Source organism: Cyprinodon tularosa, unplaced genomic scaffold (assembly GCF_016077235.1).
Source record: "Cyprinodon tularosa strain WSP-4 unplaced genomic scaffold, ASM1607723v1 ctg493, whole genome shotgun sequence".
Classification (NCBI taxonomy): Eukaryota; Metazoa; Chordata; class Actinopteri; order Cyprinodontiformes; family Cyprinodontidae; genus Cyprinodon; species Cyprinodon tularosa.
Genome location: NW_024039222.1, coordinates 455,307 through 480,497, shown reverse-complemented (window position 1 = coordinate 480,497; position 25,191 = coordinate 455,307). Strand labels below are relative to the sequence as shown.

The 25,191-nt window shown below is 39.6% G+C and overlaps 1 protein-coding gene across 3 annotated transcripts in view; it reads left to right on the top strand.

The window, feature by feature from the left end:
* The window catches only part of rtn3 (reticulon 3), a 38,566-nt gene that overhangs the window by 764 nt on the left and 12,611 nt on the right, over positions 1–25,191 (top strand). The window contains exons 2-4 of one of the 3 annotated variants that reach the window (XM_038302521.1): positions 15,132–15,179; positions 20,205–20,478; positions 20,920–23,249. The exons of 1 other annotated variant lie outside the window; for it this stretch is intronic. In XM_038302521.1, coding sequence (XP_038158449.1) covers positions 15,132–15,179; positions 20,205–20,478; positions 20,920–23,249 — 2,652 coding nt within the window. The remainder of the gene's footprint in view (positions 1–15,131; positions 15,180–20,204; positions 20,479–20,919; positions 23,250–25,191) is intronic. One more of the 3 variants, XM_038302518.1, reaches the window with a different exon arrangement.

Sequence of the window (25,191 nt, the reverse complement as noted above, 5' to 3'; positions counted from 1 at the left end):
TCGAAGAAAAATAAGAAGAAAATCCAGCAGTGGAATAAATTATCTTTGTGTTCTCCCTCATTTTCAGCAGTAAACGGTGAAACAAAGCAGCAAAATATTGAATATATGAATAGATTTTTTTTCTACCATTTAAAATATTAAATTATACCATAAATGTATTTATTTATTTATTTTAAAAATCCATAAATCTGGATCATTCTAATGAAGCAGCTGCACCAAAAATAACACTTTTATTGTAATGAAATGTTTAGATGAATGAAAAATAAGATCTCAGGGCCAGCATAAAAATAATCTGTCCTTTAATAACATTATAGTGAAATCTGATGGATGTTTTTCTAAATAGGCTGTTGTTATCTTGATAGGATGTAAAAGTTATTGTATATTTAGGAGTATTGAATCTAGCAGGCGATGGGCTCCAATCCGCATTCGAGCTTCAGCGGAGGCCGAAGCCTTGGCCTCCACATTTGGGTGTTTTTTTTTTTATCAGCAAAAGCCCCATTACCGTATTTTTTTTGTTTTTTTTATTTTTATGTCGCAGTTTTAGAAAAGCCAGTATGGCGGAAAACTTGGCGAGCAACCCCTCAGATCGAAGCCCAGACATGCGGGCTTGGCAGAGCCTGCTGATCCCAGCACCGACGGGAGGAGAGGCTGGGATCAGGAGATCTATAAAAAAATAAACAACTTTAGGTTTATTTGACAACAGCCGAATTGGAGTACTCATCCCGATACGCGATATTACACATTTAATAATCAGCTCACTGTTCAGCTTGTTGGCGGAGGAGCTAAGAAATCTAATTAGAAGGTTTCTAGAATGAGGTTTGTCGCGCTGCGCTGCACTGCAGATGTATTGTTGCCTGTGAAGGGAGGACCCCCCTTAAAGGGGAACTGTCTGTTTTCCTGTTTGCCTTCCCACGCATATTTACTAATTATACACATTCCCATCTTTCCTCTCGTGCCTGGTGGAAATTGGGTTCAGGTCACACCTTCTGGAGGAGCCTTATCATCACACATGATCTGTGCTCCTCTCACGCTGATTGACGGCTCCACCGTGGACGTGGGAGTGGCACTGTGTGCATGCATTGGCTGAGATTTCTGCTTTAAACTGCACACCTCAGGCTCAGCTGGGAGCTATGAAAAGCACCATTAATCAGGAGGCCTGTTGGTTCATAGGAGCTGTCTGTGAGGCAGAGATACAGCAGGGCGTGGCATCAGATGATGAGGATGACTTCTGTCTGTGAGAGGGAGGAAGATGAGATCCTTTGAAGTAAACTAATATCAAGCTTGATGTTTATATTTAGGGGGTAAAATGTCAATAACTTGGTTTATAGCGGCCAGGGTTGGATGTGCAGAGAGGTTCAAGCAGTCGCTCTTCTTTTGTTTCGATTCCCAGTACTGAGAAATCATTGTTTAGTTTGGACTTTTAAAAGATCCGTAGGTTTCTATGGAGCTAAATTGGGGCAGTTGAATTTGTCTCCAAAATATGCTTTTTAATGCTGCAGAAATTATATGGAAACTGAAAAAAAAAAACAAATAAGCTGAAGAATAAAATGTGAAACTACAAGGCACAGAGTTCTTTAAAGGAGAAGTTTGATCAGCAAGGAATGAGCAATGGATGTTTTTTTTTATACCTAAAACTAATAAGTTTGCGGTGATTTAATGAATATAGCGTTAATCAGTAAAAAAATAAAAGAAACAATTTTCATTGCGACCACTGAGTCTGGGAGCGGCCATTTTTGCCCCATATATAACGCCATAGGCGGATCTACTGGGGTGGCATAGGGTGGCAACTGCCACCCTAAATGACAGCCTTGCCACCCCAGCTGCCACCCCAGTTGGCGGTAGGGGTGGCGAGGCTTATAAATTATGGATCATTTGAGAATTACGACCGCTAATTTCCAATGTCGGACTGCAGTGAATGCAGCACGAGATGACACGAGAGTGACTGAGACTGATTGTTTTGAAAACCGAATGAGGCAAAGCGAGGGAGCCAGGGGTGATGGGGAGAGGAGACACGAGATGAAACAGGTAAAAACTGATTAACTATCTATAGAGAAATGAAATCATAATGAAAGCACAATGTTGCTAGCATAGCTGCAATGCTGACTTTGAGATGATAAAAATCAGGTTGCAGAACGTTATTTCTCTATCTATGATGTTAGTTAGGCCTGACGTCTCAGGTTCAGAAAGACATATTTGCGGTCAACTATGACAGAAAAGAGACGATCAAGTTTGGTTGTACTCAAATCAAAACGCACAAAGGCTTTGGATCTAAATACATTTGTGAAGCGTTTTGCTGAGCAACATGGAAATCACTGCATTCAGCTGTTATAGTCATGGTAACTTTATGTTCTGCTCTCTGGTGAGCCTTTACAGAGCTGTTACATTTTGCTTTGGCACCTGAGAAAATCTGATATTTCCTTTAATAAAACCAAAAGTGTTAAAAGTTAAAAATGTGACACTGGTGTGAATCCTGCTTAATATGAAGCACTGTTGTTGTTTCTTTTTTTGTATATATAATATGAAACTATCCAGAAATGACCTGTATGAACCTACTCACAAGCAAAATGTATTTTTATGTTGCTTCTTTTCAGATTTGTGGAGATTTTGATGTAACATACAGAACCCGCCTTTTTGTTGATTTGTTGATACAGCAGTATGGAGGACCAAATCTGCCATATTTAAAAATAAATACAGAAATAAATAAATGCTTTATAAATAAATAAGCATACAATTAATTGCCACCAAAAATACAAACAACAAATAAATGTAAGTAGAAATTAAATTATACAGCTAGTCATAAAGGTATATAACTCTTTTAATTGGCTTCTTTATTTTTTTGCCTTTTTAATATTTACCTTATTTATTTTTTTGTCATTTATTATCTTCAACTTGATTTTTTAATTACTTATATTTTTAAGTATTTATTTATGTGCATGTTATCATATTTTTGTCTGTTTTATTCTTCCTTTGTATTTTTTTACCCTAGTTATTTCTTCGCCGCTATTTCTTTCTGCCTGCCATTTTAACATTTCTGCCTGCCATTATAATATAATTTCTACTTACATTTATTTGTTGATTGTATTTTTGGTGGCAATTAATTGTATGCTTATTTATTTATTGAGCATTTATTTATTTCTGTATTTATTTTTAAATATGGCAGAGTTGGTCCTCCATATACAGCTCTATCTACAGCATATTTACATGCATGAAATGTCCCTTTCATGTTGCCTTAACTGCTGTATGTCAAGTTACTGAGGAACAAATGGGGTAAATGTGTGTTCGGAGGAAACCATACATGGATGTCTGGTACCTTGTTCGGGTGCCTTGACCCATTTATTTCTACTGTGTAGTTCTGCTCACTTTAGTCCAGCTCAGTCCATAGATCTCTGATAGGTAACTTTTTCTTTCTATAGTTTCTTCTTGTGCAAATGCTGCAAAGCTGCCTCTCTGACAGTCAATCTCACACATCTGCGACTCAGTACCTGTGTCTTACCTTAATACCTTTCCTGTCTTAAGGCCCCTCTAGAAGTAGTGTTATCATTCTTCTATCTCCTATTAAGTGAGATCTCATTGTACGATGTATTACCAATATGAACTGTTTCACATGAAACACTAGTACTGTACATACTATTCTCACCAAACTGTGATAACTGTGATTAAATTCAGTGTAAACAAATGCCATATGTTGCCACCCCTAAAAAATCCCTGCCCCCCTCTTGCCACCCCATAAATATTTTTCTAGATCCGCCCCTGTATAACGCCATCTTCAGGCAGTGACGTCACGGTGCGGTAAGCCTAGCGCCATTCTACCTTTAAAGTTTGAATTCTTAAAAGTTGCAAAAATCTATTGAAAATGGAAAATCTGCAAGGCATAGATTTCTTTAAATTAATCATGTAAATAAAGAGTGTCAAAAACCTTTTTGAAATAAAAAAAATGTGTATACTAAAAGGGACATTTTTGAGAGTGAAAAAACGTTTTTGTAAATTAAGACAGATTAAGACTAAATAAACAAATAATAAAGAAAGTATTGAGAACTGTTTAAAATTACTTTTTAACATTTTTTTCTGTCTCAAAATGCTGGTCCCCTTTTTATGCCTTTTTGGTCAAGAAAATAAACAAATATTTCTGAACAAACTTTATGGCCCCAATTTAGCTCCATATGTGATCTGACATCTAAGATCTCTATCAGCACATAACACTTTGCTTCTATTTAAAGTTTCTGCAACCAAGTGGTTGGTAATAAATGGGTCTGTTCCTATCATACTTATTGCTGACTCTCGTACTTCGTGGAACACATTCTAATATTTAAAACTGCAGAATAAGTAATAAAATGATGCAGGATTCATGCTAATAGCAAATCAGGGCAAAATCTGTATCGGCAGATATTCAAAGCTGGAATATTGACATCGTAGCATCGTACTCCCCAACTATAATTATCCCTGTAACTATTACTGAGGTGTAATAACAGGAATATAAATATCTTAAATCTATTATTGACCCAAGTATTCATATTGTTGCTTGTTTTTTTGTTTTGTTTTTTCATTCCTAACCTCTAGAAACTCTTAATCTGTTCTGGTTTTTACAGAATATTTTCTGCCTTGTATGAATTCTGCTTTTTTTCTTTGTTCTTGTGCTAAATTCAGTGGTGTGGCTTAGCTCCGCCCCCCTGCTCTGTGGACTGATGGATCTGAATGTGATTTCAACCTTTTTCTTTCTTCCCTCTGCTCTGAAAGCCGCCTCCTGAAATATTGCATCACATTTGACTGGAAATAGGCCTGTACAGTCGAACCGTGAGCTTTTACACCCGCTGCCGCTCATGTTGTCTGGGTGCATCTGCTGTTTTGCCACACCACCACTGCTAGTTGACAGTGGAATCGCAGTACAACGATAAATCACATTGCTTTTATTTTATCGATGGAATGGAATTGACCGTAGAAGCAGCCTTTGTGTTGAAGATGGCGGATCTTATAGAGCTGTGGAAACTGCTGTAATAGATCTGGAGGCAGCTGGTATTATTTGACCTCATTTAACTCTGTTGATTGCTCTGTTTTATTAGAGCGCCTGGAAAACTGGGTCGGCCTTTCTGCCTGAGCTACTGGGACTTTTTTTGTGTCATTGGGTAACAATACATCAGAGACTACAAAAAAAATCACATGTGGCGTCCCACAAGGCTCCATCATAGGGCCCCTCCTATTTAACATTACATGCTCCCGCTAATCTTGATAACCATAAGTTACCATAGCATTGCAGACGATACATCATCATGTCACCAGGTGACTATCAACCCATTCCAGCTCTGGGTAAATGCAAAGAATACCCGGATCAGACAAAATGTTTTTCCGCTGAATCAAAATAAAACTGGAATAACTGTTTCTTTTGGAAATCAGGAAAAATGTTGAAAAGTTTGGAAACGGCTTCAGTTAATCCAGCTAGAAAACAGCAATCAGGCTCTAAGGCCCCTGTCACACCTTGCCCATTTATCCAGCGTCTGCCTGATGTCCCAGAATCCTCTTAGACGCTGGCATACGCTGAACTTTCTATGCATTTTTTTTTTCAATTTTGGGTTCATACATAGAGTATTCATAGCGACCCCAGAACTGTTCAACAACAGCCTAACTTCTGCATAACGCACCGCAGCGTAATGCCTATGAAATGATGCACAAGTATCATACCATGGACATTACGGAGCATCAGTTAAAGCTGCTCCTGCTCCATACGTTATGCGCAAGTTACTAATAGCTTTTGGATAAGCTAATCGCCACGACTTATGAGTAACTTACAATTAACTAGGGATGGAACGGTTTATGAAAACCGTCCGAACCGTTCGGTTCGACTGTCTCGGTTTGGTTCGCGTGTGTTGCGTTCGGTTCATGCGCTGCTCCTTTTTCTCATAGGCGAAGCGTTTACACTCCAGAGCAGAAGGTGGCGGTACTGCGACCAAAGCCAACCACCAGTAGTAAACAAGAAGAAAAAGCGAAGCAGCTTAGCCGGGTGGAAGACGCGCCAGCAGCACTTTATAGGTCTGCTGTATGGGACCACTTTGCATTTAGAGTGACCTACGATGACGGCGGGAAGAAAGCTGTGGATTAAAGTGCAACAGTGTGCAAGCATTGTGCAACACGTTTTGTTTATGCTAACAGCAACATGACCAACATGTGAGGCTAACAATCAACATATACCGAACCTAAACCGTGAACAGAACCGTGGATTTTGTGAACCGTTCCACCCCTACAATTAATTTATGTCAATCATCAGATAACGTACCTGGGACTTATTCACCATGTATGGCACATGCTGGCATATGTTGGGAAATTTTGAGCATCTTCAAAATTTCTCGAGGTACTTGTCGCATGTCAACGTGTGCCAGCTTGTTTCAGTGTACATCGACGTACCCATAACTTATCCAACGTATGCCAGCGTTTTTTCCAGAATTTTTGTACATCAGGCATACACTGGCCAAATCATCAAGGGGCTTAAAGACTGAGACCTGAACCTTCAGAGGCTCATAAAGATGGTAACAAAGCTAGCCTTCTTTTACCTAAAGAACAACTCCAGGAGTAAAGGACTAATGTTTTTATTAAGTCGTTCCTCTTAAGTAGAATTGATTGTACTCAGAGGGCGCTAAAAGCTGCCCACTGTTCCCGACTTATCGCTTAAGTGTGACATTGGTTATAGAATTGGTGATGTGGCTCAAGCTACAAAAGATGCAGGTGGTTCACAGTGTTTCTACTAAACATATTCCCCAAAAGTTGAGTGGAAGGAAAAAGCAGGATGCTTGAGAGAATTGAGAAAAAAAATCATTCTAGATATTTGGGTGATTTCAACCCGGAGTGGACTGAGTGGACCGAACACATGACCTGATAGCTAGTATGAAATAACCCTTTCCCACTGGCTGAAAAACCAGTTTAAACCCGGGAACAGTGGGCTTTTAGTGGCAGTGGGAACAGCTCACTGACGCGTGTCTACCCGGATCAAACGACTCAGCAAGCAAACCGTTTTAAAATCTCCTCAGCTATGATTAGCATGCTGTTGGAACACCAGAGACGGGGCGCCCCACTGAATTACGTGATGCCATTGAACGCGTCGTACACAATCTAACAAGCAGAATCGATTCTGTTTACATTCGATAAACATGGAGCAGCTCTGGTGAGAGGGATTAATACAGATAATAGAGAGAAACAATAAAGCACACTGACTACGCCCTGGCTTCCTTCCATGTTCCTCTCCATTGTTTACGTCCCTGATTTCTGTCACGCTGGTGACATCATCAATGCTAATCCAGAGTGATGGTGTCACCAGACACTTGGCGGGGGGACAAAGGTCTCGCAGCCACCAGCGAGGGGTTTGACCAGCTTTTTTTGCCAACGGTAAGGGAGCCAAATGCGGATTATTAGCGGGACGACCCGTGTTTGAAAAACACACGTTAATCCGCTATTTTCAGTGGGAAAGAGCCTAAAGCAACCTGGCCTTTGGTTCGACCTATGCAGAACCCAAGACCTCCATGCAGAGGGAATCCAATAGGGCTGCCACAACGAATCGATAAAATCGATAAAAATCGACTTTTAAAAGCGTTGGCAACGAATTTAATCATCGATTAGTTGTGTCGCGCGATTAATGCGTCATCCGCCGCCGCCGTCATACCGGGGAAGAAAAAAAAATATGGCGGAGCGAGTCAGCGCCGCAGTTGCAGTGTTGCCAACTCAGCGACTTTTCAGACCCCTCCGGCGACTATTTTTTTAAAAGGCGACTAGCGACAAATCTGGCGACTTTTTACGGTGTCACTGGCGGCTTTTGGAGACTCTTACATGAAAGCATGTATCGTTCCTACTCTTGTCCTCCAGCGGCAGCTGCTGCCGTGGGGCGCCTCCCCCATCCCAACGCCTTTCTCCCTCTCCCACAGGAATCCCTCTCAGCGCTGCAGTCCGAGCCGCAGGATTTTAGTGAGGAGTTTACCCTCAGCGTCCAGACTGCAAATGAAGCGCGCATGCCCCGGGATTGACGGCGCAAATTGATCACAATAATTAAAATAGCCTGCGCTTTGTAAAGTGAAAAAACTCGTAACATGCAACTTTTGTAAAAAACAAATGAACATGGCACGGAAGCACCACTGTTATGACGCAGCACCTGAAAAGAAAACACGTTGGAGCCTTCAATGGCAGTGAAGATAGCTGATCAGCAGGATGAGTAACCATGTTTGTTTCATTTTAAAGTGGGGAAACGTAACGTTAGTTTCTCAGTTCGCTCATCTGATGCTTTCCTTAGCTTGTTAGTAGGTTACAGACAGTGATAAGGTTGGCTACTTATTTTACTTTTAATTTCATTTGAATTAGCTTAAGCAGCGTTTATATTTTCTTTATAAATAAATTAATTTGCAAATTATGAGGGCAAGGCTTTTAAAGTTTAAATCTTCTGGCAAAGATAAAGTAAAGAAGATCCTGCAATTTATGGAAGTAAAGCAGAATAAAATCCAGCAAGATCAGTAATATGTCAATTAATTATCTGCCACATTCCCATGTAAATATCTGTCTTTGGAGGATGTGTTTTTTAGCACCCCTAGTTCTCTCATTTTTATTCCAAATACAATTTATAATTTGAATCACAGGGCTATTTTTATCTCTATGGTTCAGTATTTTCTCAAGTAGCAACTTTAACTGCTGTACTTTCCTGTCTTAAAAGGCAGAACTCTTCTAGTCTAAAAAAAACTCATTTGTTGAAATGGGGGGACCTATTGTTTGAACCCCTTAGGGGCTTTTAAAAACAAAAATGTCTCTTTTTGCGCTTTATGAAACAAAGTACCCTATATTTTGTGGATGTACAGCTACATTTCTCATGTAAGTTTGCGTAGTTTTAAAACAAACATTTATTTTTCATATTGCACCAGTACAGTTAATGAGCAACCTGTACTTGTGTGCTTGTTTGTTCTGTCTAAAATGTTTATTTTGAAATAAAGAGGTTAATATAAAAAAAAATATTTTGTGTCCGATTCATCGATTAATCGAAAAAATAATCGGCCGATTCATCGATTTTCAAAATAATCGTTAGTTGCAGCCCTAGAATCCAACCAAATGCTTAGAGATGAACATACCTGACTTTAATGTCTTTAATTTGTTTTTTTTTATATAGTCGTAGCCATTTTAAAATTGGCTAGTCATTGGCTAGTCCCCTAAAATTCCTTTTTAAACATCTAAAATATTCTTTCCGTCATGATTTGTGGACATTAAGATCTAAAGAGAAGCGCCATCTCCTGGTCAGACCCTGTAATTCAGTGAAAGGGTGGAGTCAGAGGGAAAATGAATGCATGCCCAAGAGAAGGCCAGTGGCTGGAAGTTAGAGGGGATTTTGCTGCCATTCGGCTGCTTTTGACAGGGAAGGGCCATTTAAAATGGCTGCCGCTGTAGATCATAATCTTATTTTTTTAGAAAATAAATAAATACAGTAATTAGAGTTTTCATATTCTGTAACCTTCTGAATGATAAAATGAAGGTTTGGATTAGTTCAGTCTGTGTAATAAATCAATAAAATATCAGAGTTTTGTTTTCTGTAAGGAAACAAAACACATCAGGAAACATCGCTGTGATGTGTTTGGCACCAGCTGCATCTCACCAGATCAGAGCTCCTTCTGCTAATATCTACTAGGTTTACATTTTGGTCCAACTACCAGATGGCCTGGCCCTTCGCGTTTCCAGCGGTCTCTAGCTGAGCCAGTTTTTGGCATGCACAGATGAGAGCTGTCACCAAGGAAGTGGCACACTTCCTAATGAGGCCCTCATTCCTGCAACTACGTTTCAGCAGACAGGCTGTTTGTTGGCCTATTACTGGGTTTTATGCCATTGCCGTAAATCTGTTTACTAACCAGACTCTAGGGTTGCAGGTAGAGATCTGTAGTCCTGCTTTAAATATGTCCAGAAGATAAAACAAATATATGAGGCACTAAAATGTTGTTGTTTTTTTCTGATTTGGAGCTGTTTGATTTTTAGTTTTCCAATATGCATCCATAGATATTTGGGTAAAAATGCGAACCAGAAATTACAGGTTGAGAAACCTCTTAATCAAGAAAAGGTTTAAAGAGTAGAGTTTAAGAGTTGATCTTTTCTCCGATTTAATGTGTAAAATTATTAATTCATCTATTTTTTTCCCAAATGTATTTTTTTTGTTTTTTACACATTTCATATTTTCACTTTTTTTTTTTTCAAATAACACTGAAAACACTGTAAAACACAATTTTGAAAGAATACTATTTGTGAAAATCAATCTGAAAAAAGGGGAAAATAAAATTTTTGAAACAAAACTGAAACATCATAATTGAAAAAAACTTAAAAAAAATGAAATATGAAAACCAGAACATATTAAATTTTTTTATACTGCCTTTTTTGACAAAGATGTCTTTGAAAATGTCTTTGTTTTTTTGTTGTTTTTTCTCATTTCTATTTACAAAACATATATTTGCTTGCATCAATAATAGAACAAAATGTACTCATTTTTTCCTCCCTTCCAAACTGCAAAGCAACAAAACCACGTTTGTTTGTCTTGTATCATCCACCAGGCCCTTATTCTCCGTTATTACATCAGTTTCAAGGTTCCTGATGTAGTGCTAATTACTGACAAGGTTATTATAGTTGGGGATTTTAAAATTCATTGAGGGTGATGCGTTTAAATGCTGCTCTTAATGCTATCTTAGGCTCAGTTGTTCAAAACGTCCATAGACCCACTCATTCTCATTTTCATTCTCTTGAACATGCAGACATGTGGTATTGATTTTGAAGAAATACCAGTAAATCCTCAAAACTCTGTCCTATCACTTTTTAGTAATGCCATAATACTTGGAAACTGGAGAAAAATTGCACTCAACATGTTAACATTATTCCTACTTCTGGAAAAACGGTCTATTTCTTTATAAAAAAAAAAAAAAAAGACCCTTGACAAAACAATAGCTGCATATTTATCTGTATTAATATAGAAGAAGAAGAGTAATCCCAGATTTATTTTTAATACTGTTGTCAAACTCAGAAAGACTCCAACAGGGTGTCCGCGGATCCTTAAAAAGTCTTAAATTCCATAATGTAAAAATAAGGCCTTAATTAGCGTTAAAATGTCTTAAATCCGCGTTTCAAAGGTCTTAAATGCAATCAAACTGACACCATAAGTTATTATTTTATTTTCCTTTTAAAATCAAGTAACATTACGTCTAAAAAATATTTTCTCGCAGAAAAAAATTAGGTGGAACCAACTAACAAATTACAAGTTCACGGGGGGTTAACTAGGTGCGTGGAGTCGACTGGATATTAGCAAATGATGGAAATTTCTCGCTTTAACCTTTAACCATGGGGAAGTGTAAATTTACTGAAAATTGGTTGCATAATCCTAAATTTGCGCCGTGGTTAAGACTAGTTTGTGGCAATGCGTTAGAAGTCCGGTGTATACTGTGCAAGAAAGTGTTAAAACTTGGAACAATGGGGATCAGAGCATTGGAGAGTGCGAAAAACACAAAGTGGCTCTGGAAACTCGTCGGAAAACACCAGGTATTTCTCAGTTCTGTTCCGTTGTGCTTACATCAGTACCACAGAGCGATACTCCATGCCGTACACGAGAAATCTGCATCAGCCTCAAGTACCGCGGTTGCCAATTTGGCTCCACCGCAACTCTCAAAGCAGAGGTACTCTGGTGTCTGCATACGGTAACAAAACACCAGTCGTATAACGCTAACGAGGCTGTTGGTGACATTTTCCAAACTATGTTTCCAGACTCGGAAATCGCTTGTACATTTGCGTGCGGTAAAAACAAAACTGCAAACATTGCCAGATTTAGACTGCTGTTTGCAAATTTGTTTATATGAAATTGGTCTTAAATTTCATTCTGCATGGTATTAAAAAGGTCTTAAAAAGTCTTAAATCTAACTCTCAGAAACCTGCAGATACCCTGTTGAAGTAGAAAATATTGGCATGTCCAAAGTCCATATATCCAGATAGTAGGATATGGGTCCAGAGATTCTGGTGACAAAGCTGACTGTTAAATGATAGTTTCCAGAAATGTACCATTTGTTAAACACTAGTGGTAGATCTCTTTTTGAAGAACGCTCCTAATCAAAGGGTTCAGACTGTAGAAAATAGAAATTTGGTCCAAATCAACCAGTTCTATATTGATCTAAAATGGCAGTTTCTGTAGCTCATTGCTTCAGTTTTAATTTGCAAATTCAAGCATAGATTTTTTTTATGTTTTTGTTTCATCATCTCAAAACATTGCAGGAAATTTATTGTGAATCTTTATCCATTCTCCATTTTTGGAAGAGAAACGGGGTAATTAGAAAAAAAAGGTGACATAAGAAAAGTCAGTTCTGAGTTTATCTTAAAATTGGCCTTTTTTTTCAGAAATTCGGACCTTTATCCCAGAATTCCGACTTTAATCTCAGCAACTGTGTCACAAAGAAAGCTTGTCTTTCCCCTGAATGAGCTGAAATAGAGAATATCTTTAGCTGATTCTATATTTAGCATCCCCTTTTCTGCTTTTAGGCTGAATAAAAAAAAAAAGACCAGTCTTTGTTGCTTTATGAGAGGAGAAGCTCTGATTTTAAACAGTCTTTCACTGTAGCTCTACAAAAGGCTCCTTGTGCTGAATTGTTATCATTTATATTGGAAAAGCACATGGTGTCTGCATAGTTGTTGTTTTTCTAACACTAAGAAGTCATAATTGAATCAAGTCGGGCTGAAATAGAAAAGCACAGATGGCTATAATTTCTGCTCTAGATAGAATTACTCACTCCTCTGATAGTAGGATGTCTTTCTGTATTCGACATGTTTTTAATACCCATCAGAATTAAAAGCTCTGCTTCAAATACGTGTGAACACACATGGAGCAAGTAGTGGATTTCTTTGGAAACGCCTTAAAAGACGTTAAGTGTTCCTTTGCTCTGCTTCACACCTATAGGAACGGTCCAGACTTTGCATTGTTGAACGGTGAAGGAGTGGTGTGTTGAATTTGATTAAAGGAATGTTGTTACACCACGCTAACCTGCCCAGCTTGTGCTAACTCCACTGGAGCTGAGCCCACGGTCCACACCCCACCCAGTGTTATTGGTGGAGAAATTCCCACAGCTCAGGAGAGATTATTGGAAAGGTTCAGTCAGGGTGGAGTTTTAGTAAACTACCGGCTTCTTCTTTCAGATGGACAGATGATGACTTCTGTCAGTGCGGTTATGCACGGCAATATATATATATATATATATATATATTTAAGTGTGCAAAGTTGAAATGAAATGCTTAACTGGAAGTTACTACTGGCATTTTTTTTCCACCTCCATCACTTTTTTGCAGCTCCTTTCGTCAAAGTTTTGGGTCTAATACACTCTGATGAGTTTATTTTGAAAATAAACATTTTCTTTTCTTCATTTGCTGCTGTAGAGAGTGTGTGTGTGTGTGTGTGGCGTAGTAATAGCACGAGTTGTCAGAGAGGCAGAGCCGGTTGCAGCTGAAAGTTTAGCTCATATGTTGGGAAATTTGAGCCATTATGTGCTAAAATCTCTCTTTTTATCATAGTGCTTCTAAAGGTGAACCTTTATTGGTTGGTCAAAAGGAATATATGGAATTAAATTGGGACCAAAATTACCTTCAATTTATCTGTTTATTGAAACTGTAAGAAATAACTTGGAACTGAAAAATCAGCAACTATATAAAAAAGAATTTAATCTGATGAGAAATAATTTTTTATCTAATTTTTTTATTCTTTTCAAATTGCTGCCTCCTCAGTGTGTGAGGGAAGGACTTTGGTTTGATGAGGTGTTAAATTATGAAATATTTCCTGATGTATCAGAAACTGTAAATAAAAAAGCTTAGATCAGGGAAGTATATTATTTTTTAAATCCAATCTTATAAACACAAGACATTTCTGGTTCCCACAGTCCCTGAATGCAGCACCTGGGAGTATTTCTCTTCCGGAGTGTCAACTGTCAATATTGTATCCACACCCCGTTTTATCGCGCCCTGAGCCGAAAAGCCAAGAGGTTTAAAATGAATCTACAAAAATGTCGTCTGTAAAGGAGTTTTAAACATGAATTTTTTTAAATTAATTTATTTTTTGTTAGAAAAAAAGTTTTGGAACAACATTTATGGCCCCAATTATCTCCATAACCTTAAAAATATGAAGAATATTTTTTGATTATTGTTGCAAGTAAAGAGCACAGTTTGTAGATGGAAATGTAAAAAATAAAACATTGGTAATCCAAACATTTAACTTTGTGAAACTTCTTAATTTTAGGAGTAAATGTGTTTTTTTTTTTTTTTTTATATTAATTTTTTTTAAACTTTTTCAATGTTTCCCAATGATGAATTTTTTTTTTCTGGATAATTTTACATCTATAATTTCTGTTTAATTTCTCTTTTTCAGATTAATGTTGATTAAGAATCAAAGGCTCATTTCTATTGGTCTGAATGGATGCTAACAAGAATATTTTTATTGATGATTTCATCCAGACTGAAAAAAAAAAAAGTAAAATCAACTCTTAAAAAAGTTTCTTTTTTAATAGAAACTTGTGAGGCAACATTGCTATTTAGTGTTAAGGACAGAGGTGGGGTCGGACGCTTTTAGGTTTTTAACTTCGTCTCCATTTGAGCAGTTGTGCTATGTTTCGTATTTAAGTTTTTATATTTGTAAACATTTCTTCTATTTTATTTATTTGCTCAAACGAATGAATGACTCATTAAATAGTTTGTTTAATATTTTGTTTCTGGATTGCTTTTTTTTTCAGATTTCCATTTAGAAAACCTGCTCTTTGCTTTGAACAATAATGGAGTATAATTCTCTCCATATTGAAATGAGGTAGCTGTTATTTTGTGATTAAAATCGTTTAATGTGTCCCTTCTACCGTCACAGTAAATATTCCAGCTGATTAGTTTTTTTTGTTGAAATCTTTCATGGTTTTGTGTCTGAAATGTTTTTTTTTCTGGTTACAGCTCTTTCTGCTGCTCTTTTTCACTCTTAGATTTAAGTTCTTACAACATTTAGAGTTTTTAAGATGATTTAAAGTTTTTTTTCTCTTGATTTGAATGTCTTATTTGGATGGGTTTCAGTAGTAGAGTTTTCTTTCTTTTCCTTTTTATAGTATGATCATTTTTCTGTCCTTTTTTTCCCATCTTTTCAGATTCCTTTCTTTCCTATTCGCCTGTATCTCTCATTCAGTCTTCTCAAGGCAAGTGTCTGGATTCTTTAATGCTGCTCACCTGCTCTTTTCCTCCATATTGTTTTCTTTTGCTGGCCTGTTGCTTTCCTGCTCCTCCATCCCTCCTTCTAGTGCCCCTCTCCCGCTCGCAGGGCTGCATATAAAAATGCCACAAACCAGTTGGATAAAAATAGCAGCTCCCACCCCGATCGCAGCTCCTTCCCCACCTCAACTAGTCCTAGTTTCTTCAAACGGGGTTTTCCACATCTGTTTCCAGCTCTGCTAACTGAAATTGGCTAATAGGTGTCTTTCACAGTTTTCTGGGACTCAAAGTATTTGTGCATTTCTTAATATCTCAGCTGTGATGCAACCAGATATGCAACCTTTGCAGCGAAGGCCAGAAACAGCCAGCTCGACCTTTACGGGTTTCATTGGGAGTTAATTTTAGGCGTGCTAGTTGTGCGTCTGTGCACGGCGTGTCCCGAGCAGCAGGAGCTCACTTAAAAAGCCTTTTGAGGTTATTTCTATACGTTAGACCAGCTGGATAATGCTACCTTTAGCATCTTTTAGCTCGCCCATCTCCACAGCGTTTAAACTAACCATTACACCTGGAGAACTTGGCTTCTGGTGATGCCAGGAGGCTAATCCAATGCACTCTAGCAGCTGCTAGCGAGCATTATTTAGGTCAGCATCACTGACAGCAAGTTCAGGATAATCCCAAGATTGCCTTATTTTAAGAAAGCAGAGAAGTTCAAGTTCACATTGTGCAGAAACCTAAAAGTAGCTCAGGTTTTTGTCCCCAGACCTTGTTCCTACCTCCGAGCTGCCCTAGTAGCTCCCCCCCCCCCCCCCCCCCCCCCCCCCCCCCCCCAGTATCAGCTGTGTCTCCAGAGGATGAGTGGCACTGGAGATATCATCCACCTCCTAGTGGTCTGGGCCGTCCATCGCCTGCTGCTCCTCACTCACGTTCCATCCTCCTAGTCGCTTCCTGCTCATTAGGGTTTGTGCATGTCTTAAAAACATCCAAAGTAGGTTTTCTTTCAGTAGTTTTCTTCTTTGTTTTTCTTTTCTTTTGGGTTTTTTTTTTACAGCCTCTTTTTGACCTGTGGATTATTATAAATGAAGTGTTTTAGCACCACAGGGAAAATGTATTTTTCATAAATGAAGTATAATTTCGGGAATAAAGCCCTTAACTGATACAGCTTGACAATATTGATGTTGACCAATCAAGCAAAACTGAACAGGTTGGTTTTAAAACGACTCGTCCTGCCGTGGATAAGGCAGCATCCAGTCTCTTTGATGCAGCAATAATGTGTTACACAATTAACTATTTTAGATACTATTTGGTTGTGATAATGATGAAATATTATCTGCTAGCTTATGTTTGAACTCTACTTAATAATAATTATTACTGTTAAAGATGATGGCTGCAAATTTAGCTCCTCCCATCCAGGAAGTGGCGCAAAGGAAGTTTTTTGAACGCTTGTCCCTACCCGATCCGCCCCATTCATGCACAAACGGAATTATAATATCCAGATCGCCGAAAACTACGTAATAACGGTACTGAAAGTACTTATTTATATACTTAAACATTAAAGATTGCTAAACTACATCATATTGAAGACTTTTCTGGAAGAAATGGATACGTTTTATATTCTCTCCATTGTGTTGCGTGACGTGATCATCGGAAATGCTCAGAACAGTCACACTAACGTTCCAAAGGCTATTTAAACGTGTCGCTTTTTTCGTTTGTAGAATGCGCAATATTTACGCAAAAATATTCGATATGACCCCCCCCAAAATATGACAAAAGAATAAAAAGTAAGAAAAAACAAAGTATTGCCTACCAGGAAATTATCCTTTTCTCGCATGCGCAGGATGGATCGGCCGCCGCGACAGATCGGGTAGTGACGCCGCTCTCTTTCTGTACTGTTGCCATTTACCCGCTCCGCTAATGCTAACGCTAACCAAAGCAAACATTGAACTTACTAGTTTGTCAACAATGACATCGTGACATTAAGTTAATATTTCTATATTATGGATTCGTCACAATGTAAAAAAAGCTATTTTTTATATACTATAAATATTTTTGTTTTGAATAAAATAAATACTTTTATTCTGCAAGTATTTTATTTGACCAATTTAATGCTAGCATAAATTTTGATATGTGTTATTTATTATCAGTCCAATATTTTTTTTTCTTTTGTAGTCCTGAAACACCCTAAAAGAAAAAAAAAAAAAAATACTCGTTCAACTAACGCTAAGCTAATTCTAAGCTAACATTAGAATAGACCATTGAGTCAAGCAGAAAGACTTTACAACATGACATCAATCATTTATTGTTTTTTTTACATTAGAGACTATAAATATAAATTTTTTTTAACCTTCTCCCGATTCTGTAAATTATGTTCTTTTTCAAACTAATTAAGAATTAGCTGCATGGGTTTAGAGTTACTCTGGAAAACAGAAAAAAGTGTTCATTGCTAAAAATTACACACATATTTTCTTCTTTTTTTTTCTTATTTTTTACTGTTTTTTTCTGAGATTTTATTTCAGTAAATTTAGAAAGTATCGATTGAGGGACATTACGAAGCTAAGGAGACCTGGACATATCAATCTGGCTCATGTTCTGCTTTAATATCTTGAATTTAAGGGAATATATCATATTTTCATTGGCTGCAGCACAACTGATCCAGCTTCCTCAGGATAAAGTGGTTCCTGGACAGAACTGATGACTGATCATTGACCATCTACGCCAACGCAGAAGGCAGACTTTAAAAACAGCTTCACCAAACAAAATCACGGTCTCTTGCAAAAACTAATATCTGCTAAGATAGGAATGTATCCTGCTATTATGAATGTTTTCATTGGGGAAATGCGCTAGAACAGAGTAGCTTGTTAGCTTCCTCTTGAGTTATGTGACTACGGCGATCAACCATTTTTCTGATATAAGGAATTTGGACCATAACCGGACTCCACCAGATGGATTTGCTCCACATATCCATCTGGAAACCTTCCGTTGAAGTAATTTTGGGAAGGGGCGAAAACACTGGTTAGCTGATTGGCCTATGTTGGTGATAGACTGGCCAAATAAACCAATCAGATCAACGAAGCATATGACGTACTAACAGAGCGACAACGAAGAGGAGCCAATTGATAGATCAAACTCTCGCCCAAACCAGTGGGGAGAAGAGCAAAAACATATTTTCCTCTGAGAAAAGCCTCCAGAGCAGTGTTTTGCTCTTCTTTCAGTGAAGAAATACTCTGTAATTCCGATAAAACTTGCTCGATAGCCACGCTAACGCTAGTTTCATCGGCTGAAGCCGCCATGTTCTTTAGACTGAACTGTCGCGCTTCTCGTTGCGTCACACCTCAACCCGCCTCAAAGCCAACGCTGATTGGATGTTCGTTTGGTGAACGGCTCCAAATTTTCTTCAACGGAGAGTCTCCAGACTGATCTGCGAGTAAAACCTTGAAAGCTTGCGAGAGAGGATGGTCTCACGAGGCTATTTGGGCCGCATAGTTTCTTCAAAACTTTTTTAAACAAACCTTCCAGGCTCAATTTAGCTCCCTACCTGCTACAGGTAGCAGCTCTTCATCAGTTTAAAGCTGTTCTGAAAGAAGAATGGAAATAACCAGAGTTGTTTTAAAATGGAAGAAGCACAGACTCTCAAAGGGCTACCTGTCCCCCAGCTGTGAGATTTCAGCAGATTAAGGAAAATTGGCCGGTTTAAATCACCATTTTCCAATCAATAATAGACATACACCAGTAACAACATTCATATCCATTATGTAGGTTTTTTTCTACAAGTAGAACGAGGCTTTTCTTACCATTAAACAATCTTAAAAGTTACTGATCTCCGCTAATGAACCTTGTTTCTAAAGAAACTCCTGACTTATTATTCTCGGTCAAATAGCTGCGGTGCTATGAATGCATTGTCACATCACTAAGCATTTGGGAGCTTGTTTACAAGTACAGAGCCAAAAGACAACAGAGCTGCTGGTCAGATGGAAAGTCCGTGCTTGTGGCCTAGTTTGAACAAGGCATTGTATTGTGAAGCAGAGAGGTGGCGGGTCCAATTCAAGACAAAGTGAAACAGTCAGGCTCCGGCGAAAAGGTCCGCTTGTGCCGATGCGAGGTCAGATCGTGTTGATGTCTTAATATTAATCAGGCAGCGGGATATTGGAAGTGGGAAACCATAGTATTGACCAATAAAAAACATGACTTATATTTATAAAACCTTATCACTGTTATTACTGTTTTGTTGATGTTAAAATGCACTAAAATGAGGCGTGTCAATGTTAAAACTATGAAAGTAAGCATTAAAACGAGCCAGGAAACTAAAATAATGCTTCTAGAGACCCACTGAGAGGAAATAAGTGCTTTTTATCCCATTAAAGATGAGCTCCGATTGCTGAACCATACAGAGGTGCATTTTAGTGTCATACTTCCCTCTCAGACACAAACAATTTACATCCGCATACATCTACAACCTCGTAGAATCTATCAAAAGATAAGGAGAAATATGCAGCCAGAATGGGAACGTAAACCTGAAACTGAAAATATTTAGAAACTTAAAAAAAAGATTTTGGTTTTGTTTTTACAAAAAATGTCAGAAAGTTTTTGAAGCTCTTGAGTTTTTACATTCTTTTCATTACATTCAAAACAGGAGAAAACTGCTACAGTCAAAAAGAAACTGAGCCTGCAAGTAGTCTGTGTTTTTAGTCATATGCATTTGCTACGTTATATAGTGCTTATAAATATGTTACAGCGTTCATTAGAGCCTCACTATTTATAAGTCAGAACCAAGTTGCCAGCCTGAGTGCTTCATGATGCTTTGTTTAGATTATAATAACTTAAGAGAAGCATGCATAAACAAGGAACCCATCACTATGAATGCGTTTTTACATTTTCATGATGCAATGCATGAATGCTTTGGCTGCTACTTTAAGGCGTAGCCTCATAGTAGTAGAAGTGCATGGAAGATTAGTAGTAGTGACTATCAATCTCCCTACTTTTGTCCCCTTCACTATCACCTGTTCGTAACGATGCAGACAAGAGAGGGGTCCTAGGCTCTGACAAGTCCGCCGAAGGTGTAGCCTCATCCCTCCGGTTTTCTTCTCAACCAGGCTCATTCTCACCTAGCAATTACAGCACTGACACGTCTCCAACAGATGGACAAGATTCTCCAATTAAAGTGTCTCCAGTTTCAGAGCGAATCAAGGCACTCGAAGCCCTTGCAGCCAAAAAAAAGGAACCAGATTTTAGAGGCAATGGAAGTTTTACTCACTTAAGGGAAAGACACGGTGAAAAATCTGCTCCTGAAGGGCTCAAATCACTTACAGCAGGCTCAAAATTTGCATCCGATGGGCTGAAATCTCCCAGTGAAAGCTCTAAAGCTGCAGCCGAGGGGCTCAAATCTCCTACTGAAAGCTCCAAACCTGCAGCCGAGGGGCTCAAATCTTCCCCTGAAAGCTCCAAACCTGCAGCCGAGGGGCTCAAATCTTCCACTAAAAGCTCTAAATCTGTGGCCGAGGGGCTCAAGTCTTCCATTGAAAGCTCCAAATCTGTGGCCGAAGGGCTCAAGTCTTCCACTGAAAGCTCTAAACCTGCAGCCGAGGGGCTCAAATCTTCCACTGAAAGCTCTAAAGCTCCATCCGAGGGGCTCAAATCTTCCACTGAGAGCTCCAAATCTGCAGCCGAGGGGCTCAAATCTTCCACTGATGGCTCCAAATTTGCAGCCGAGGGGCTCAAATCTTCCAATGGAAGCTCCAAATTTGCAGCCGAGGGGCTCAAATCTTCCACTGAAAGCTCTAAAGCTCCATCCGAGGGGCTCAAATCTTCCACTGAAAGCTCTAAAGCTCCATCCGAGGGGCTCAAATCTTCCACTGAGCGCTCTAAAGCTCCATCCGAGGGGCTCAAATCTTCCACTGAGAGCTCCAAATCTGCAGCCGAGGGGCTCAAATCTTCCACTGATGGCTCCAAATTTGCAGCCGAGGGGCTCAAATCTTCCAATGAAAGCTCCAAATTTGCAGCCGAGGGGCCTCAGAATACAGACAGTTGTGCTGATCTGGAGTCACCAGAATCACCGTTTGAAATCCTTGGAGAAACGAGAAAAGTTGGTGAATTTGAGGAGACCGAACAGTGGATGAAGGCACATTTACCCCCGGTGCCAGATTTTGAGGTTGGTGGTTTCACTAAAAGCACAAACTTGGACTTTAGAAAGGAGACGAGTACAGAGATACCTCCTGCATTTGCTGACGTTCCCGATGCTTTCATGGATCGACCCGTTGAAGGTCCAACACAAAAAGAGGAATTTGTTGAAGAGAAAAAATCAGAGGTTGAAGAGTTTGATGTTAGCTTTTTGCCAACGGCTTACATGTGGGATCCTAAAGGCAAATCAAGTGTAGAGGATCCATCTAATATTGATTCGATGATGATGGCTTCACCTGCTCCTCCCGCAGGGTTTGGGTCCACATCTCCTCCTTCGTCGCCTCCCATCTGCACTGCCGCCAATCAGAACATTTCTGATAAAGGCTTTTGGATGGGAGACATAGAGCAACCAGAGGCAAATGAAGGAGATAGTTCAGGAGAGTCAGATGATACAGTCATTGAGGATCATGTTGTTGTAACTGGATCTAATGACACCACTGATCCTACGCAGACACCTGCTGATGCTTCCACAGATAAGAAAGAAGCAGCTTCTCCAAAGCCAGAGAGAAGGCTAATGCAGGTTCCAACCATAAATGTGATCGAGACTGACGAACCCAATTACAGCGACGAAGAGATGGAACTCGAGGTGGAGGAAGATGATGACTATGAGGTTGTGAAAGGTCCAGACACTCCGGAACCGAAACCACAAAGCTACGAAGATAAATTGATCAGAACTCGACCATTAGAAACTGAATTTATGGAAGGCTACTCGCCTCCATCCTCACCTGTGGATTCAGAATCTGAATATTCCCCAAAACACAAGATTCTCGACTCTACGTCTGGAACGGAGGATGAGACGTCTGGCCTAAAGTCGGAGGTGTTCCCCAATCCGGCGGACAAAACGCAGAACATAGAAAATGAAATCGGCAAAGAAACTTCCCCTTTTGAAGGAGGAAACGAAGAAGTAGATTTCCCCGACAATGACGACGATTGGTCAGATGAAGCCCAGGAAATACTTTTCAAACCCTCAAGAGCTGATCCGTCATCTCAAGAACCCGTCATGCCCAACCAGCCTGCGGTCAGAGAAACGATCACCGCAGCAGCAGAAGAAGCTTATGTAAAACCTGCTGCTCCTCCCATGTCCAGCTTCATGCAGGACGATATCTACGACAGACAGTCGTTTGATTACGACTTTGACATAGGCTCTTCTCTGGATCAGTTTGATGTGAGAAAGTTGAACGCAAAGGAACGCTTCCTGTCTGATCCGGCTCAAAAGGACGACGCCGACGACAAACTGGATCTGGACAGCGCCATTTCGCTGAACGGCGATGACATTGCTAAATCTGATAGCCAACCATCTTTAGAAGATTATCCAGAGAACCCATACTCCAGTTTCCAAGGTGAGACGATGAGCTCTGCTGAAAGACAAGAGGTCGTGGAGGAAACTAATGTCAACATCCATGCAGACGACGAGGAAAACGGCAACATGCTTGCATCTCAGTTGGACCCAGAAGGAACTAACGTCAGCAGCTCCGCTTCTGAGCCTGTGGATAGTTTTTTAGAATTCATGCGAGAATGCCTCAAGTCAAAGCAGGATGAAGAAACTGACAATGTCCATCTGGAGCTTCCGTATGACGCATCGTTCCCCCCTCACTCCCAGGCTTCTCCAAGCACGGCCACAGATTTAGAACAAGAGTGCCTCACAATCAGTGCTCTTAAAGATTTAAGCATCAACCAAGAAGATGAGGAAGAGTCCGTTAATCAGAATCAGCCAAAGTCAGATTTTACCCCAACACAGCCGCCATCCTTTTCCTCAGACGCCAAACCTCCCTGCTACCAGAGCATCCGCCCGTATTCCAGTGAGGTGGAGGCCATAGACGAATGGGTAGCTGAAGCCTACCATCTTGCAGAGCATGTCTTGACAGCAATACTAACCCACTTATCAGGTAACAATGCTTCCCTCTGGGCGGTAGGCCTGCTAACCGCACGCACTCCCTTCAGGGAGACCCTCAAAGATGATGCACACACACCTACACGCTGCTTAAGGTCTGTGCCCTAATCCTCTGCACACTGTTCCACCTCGACAAGATAAATAAGGGTCAGTCGTAAAAGCAGTGAATGGTAAAGTCTTCGTCAAAGGTTTATTTAAGCTGGGCATAGACTGGGCGATTTATTTTTCTTTTTTCGATCGTTGCATGCAGCTACAACTCGCACTGTAAGACGAAACCGCAGGGTTTAAAAGTTCCCAGCTCACGATGTTTGTTCTCACACTGTGCGACCCGACGCTCTGATGCGATCTACCTGCTCACACTGTACGTCTAAAAACCACATAGGACTCAGCTCTGCAGTGAGATGGCGCTACTCGGATTCGTCTATCCGGAAACCAAATGAGTACAAGAGGAATATGAAGCTCCCTAGAGTGAAACGCGCTGCCTTGGCTATTTGTGCGATTTTTGTGCTGAAAGACCAAAAATTAAAAGGCGACGACGTTTTTGGACAAAGACATGGCTGAGCAAACATGGCTACTACAGTCTGTCAATTTTATAGAAAGAACTGCATTTCACTTATTGCACCCCCACCGTGCTTCTGGGTTTCCCTTTGAGAGGAAGAAGTTTCCCCACTGAGCGATTTGCCCACAACCACCTTATGACGGCCGACTGAATTTCAACCATGTTTGATTTTCTCCCGACCTTAAGATTCCTGATGGTGGTCATTAGAGACTGATTGCCCCTTGTTACCCCCTGTACACTAAACCGCGTACAACGCACCATCAGGCTGAAAGTCGGCCCAATCAAAAAATTCTCGCACAACTGGAAAGTCGGCCAGAAAAGGGTAAAAAAATCGCACAGTGTATGCCCGGCTTTACTCAATTGACTTTATAGTTGTCAACTTTATAATGTGTTTTGTTGGATCCCGTTGGGTGTTCCTGGGCTGTTTTCATCTGCTTACCCCTCACTTCCACCGAATTTCTAAGAGGTTTGCTTCTAGTCAGTGAGGGCGGCTGCATCCGATGCAATTCTGATCATCCCAGATGTGCTGCCGCTTGCATCCAGTACATCTGGACGCAATTGTTATTGAAAAAAAGCAAAGTGGGTCTGGTTAAGTTCACAAGCTAACACTAGAACTCCCAAGGCCTTCATTCTAACGGTTGAGATTTTAAAGGGAAATAACTTTTCGATTAATCATATGTTGCTCATGCTAACTGACTTTTCCTGTTTCTATATTTCCTTCATTTTCACATAGTTTTCTAATAAGATAAAAACATAAAAAATAAATATGGTTAATTTTACCTCAATCTCCCACAGTCGTTATTTTGATGGCTCTGTTAATTGCATTGTAAATTCTTCTTGCGGTTGATTGACGTTCGTACCGTTGCCTAGCAACCAACATTCTACCTTGAACTCCTTGGCTAATACCAAAAAATGTCTTTCAGAAGAAATCTAACCGCGAAACAGGCGTTTAGAAATGCTTCAAAATATTGATGATAGCGATAATATCATACAATACAGTCTTTAAACAAAATATAAATTAGACCTATTTCAAAGTCTGCTTATCCACAACGAAATTATATCGCGCACTAGAACCATTTCAGTTGATGACATCATCACTAATCGCGCACATGCGTTCCGTTTGGGAAAAATGTCACCCATCAAACTGGCGGCCAGTGGGAGTTCTAGTAGGATCAGAATTCTCGGAGTCCTATTGTTAATGAAAATCGCATTTTCTGGATTATGTAATAAAGTCTATAGATATAATCAACACCCATTATAAACGTAAGCGTTGAATAAAAGAAAAACGGCCTGAAAAACGAATCACTTTTCCATCATAGATCTAAAGAAGGTGATTAGATGCGGGTTGTAGTGGCCAGATAACCACTTTAATGGTTCA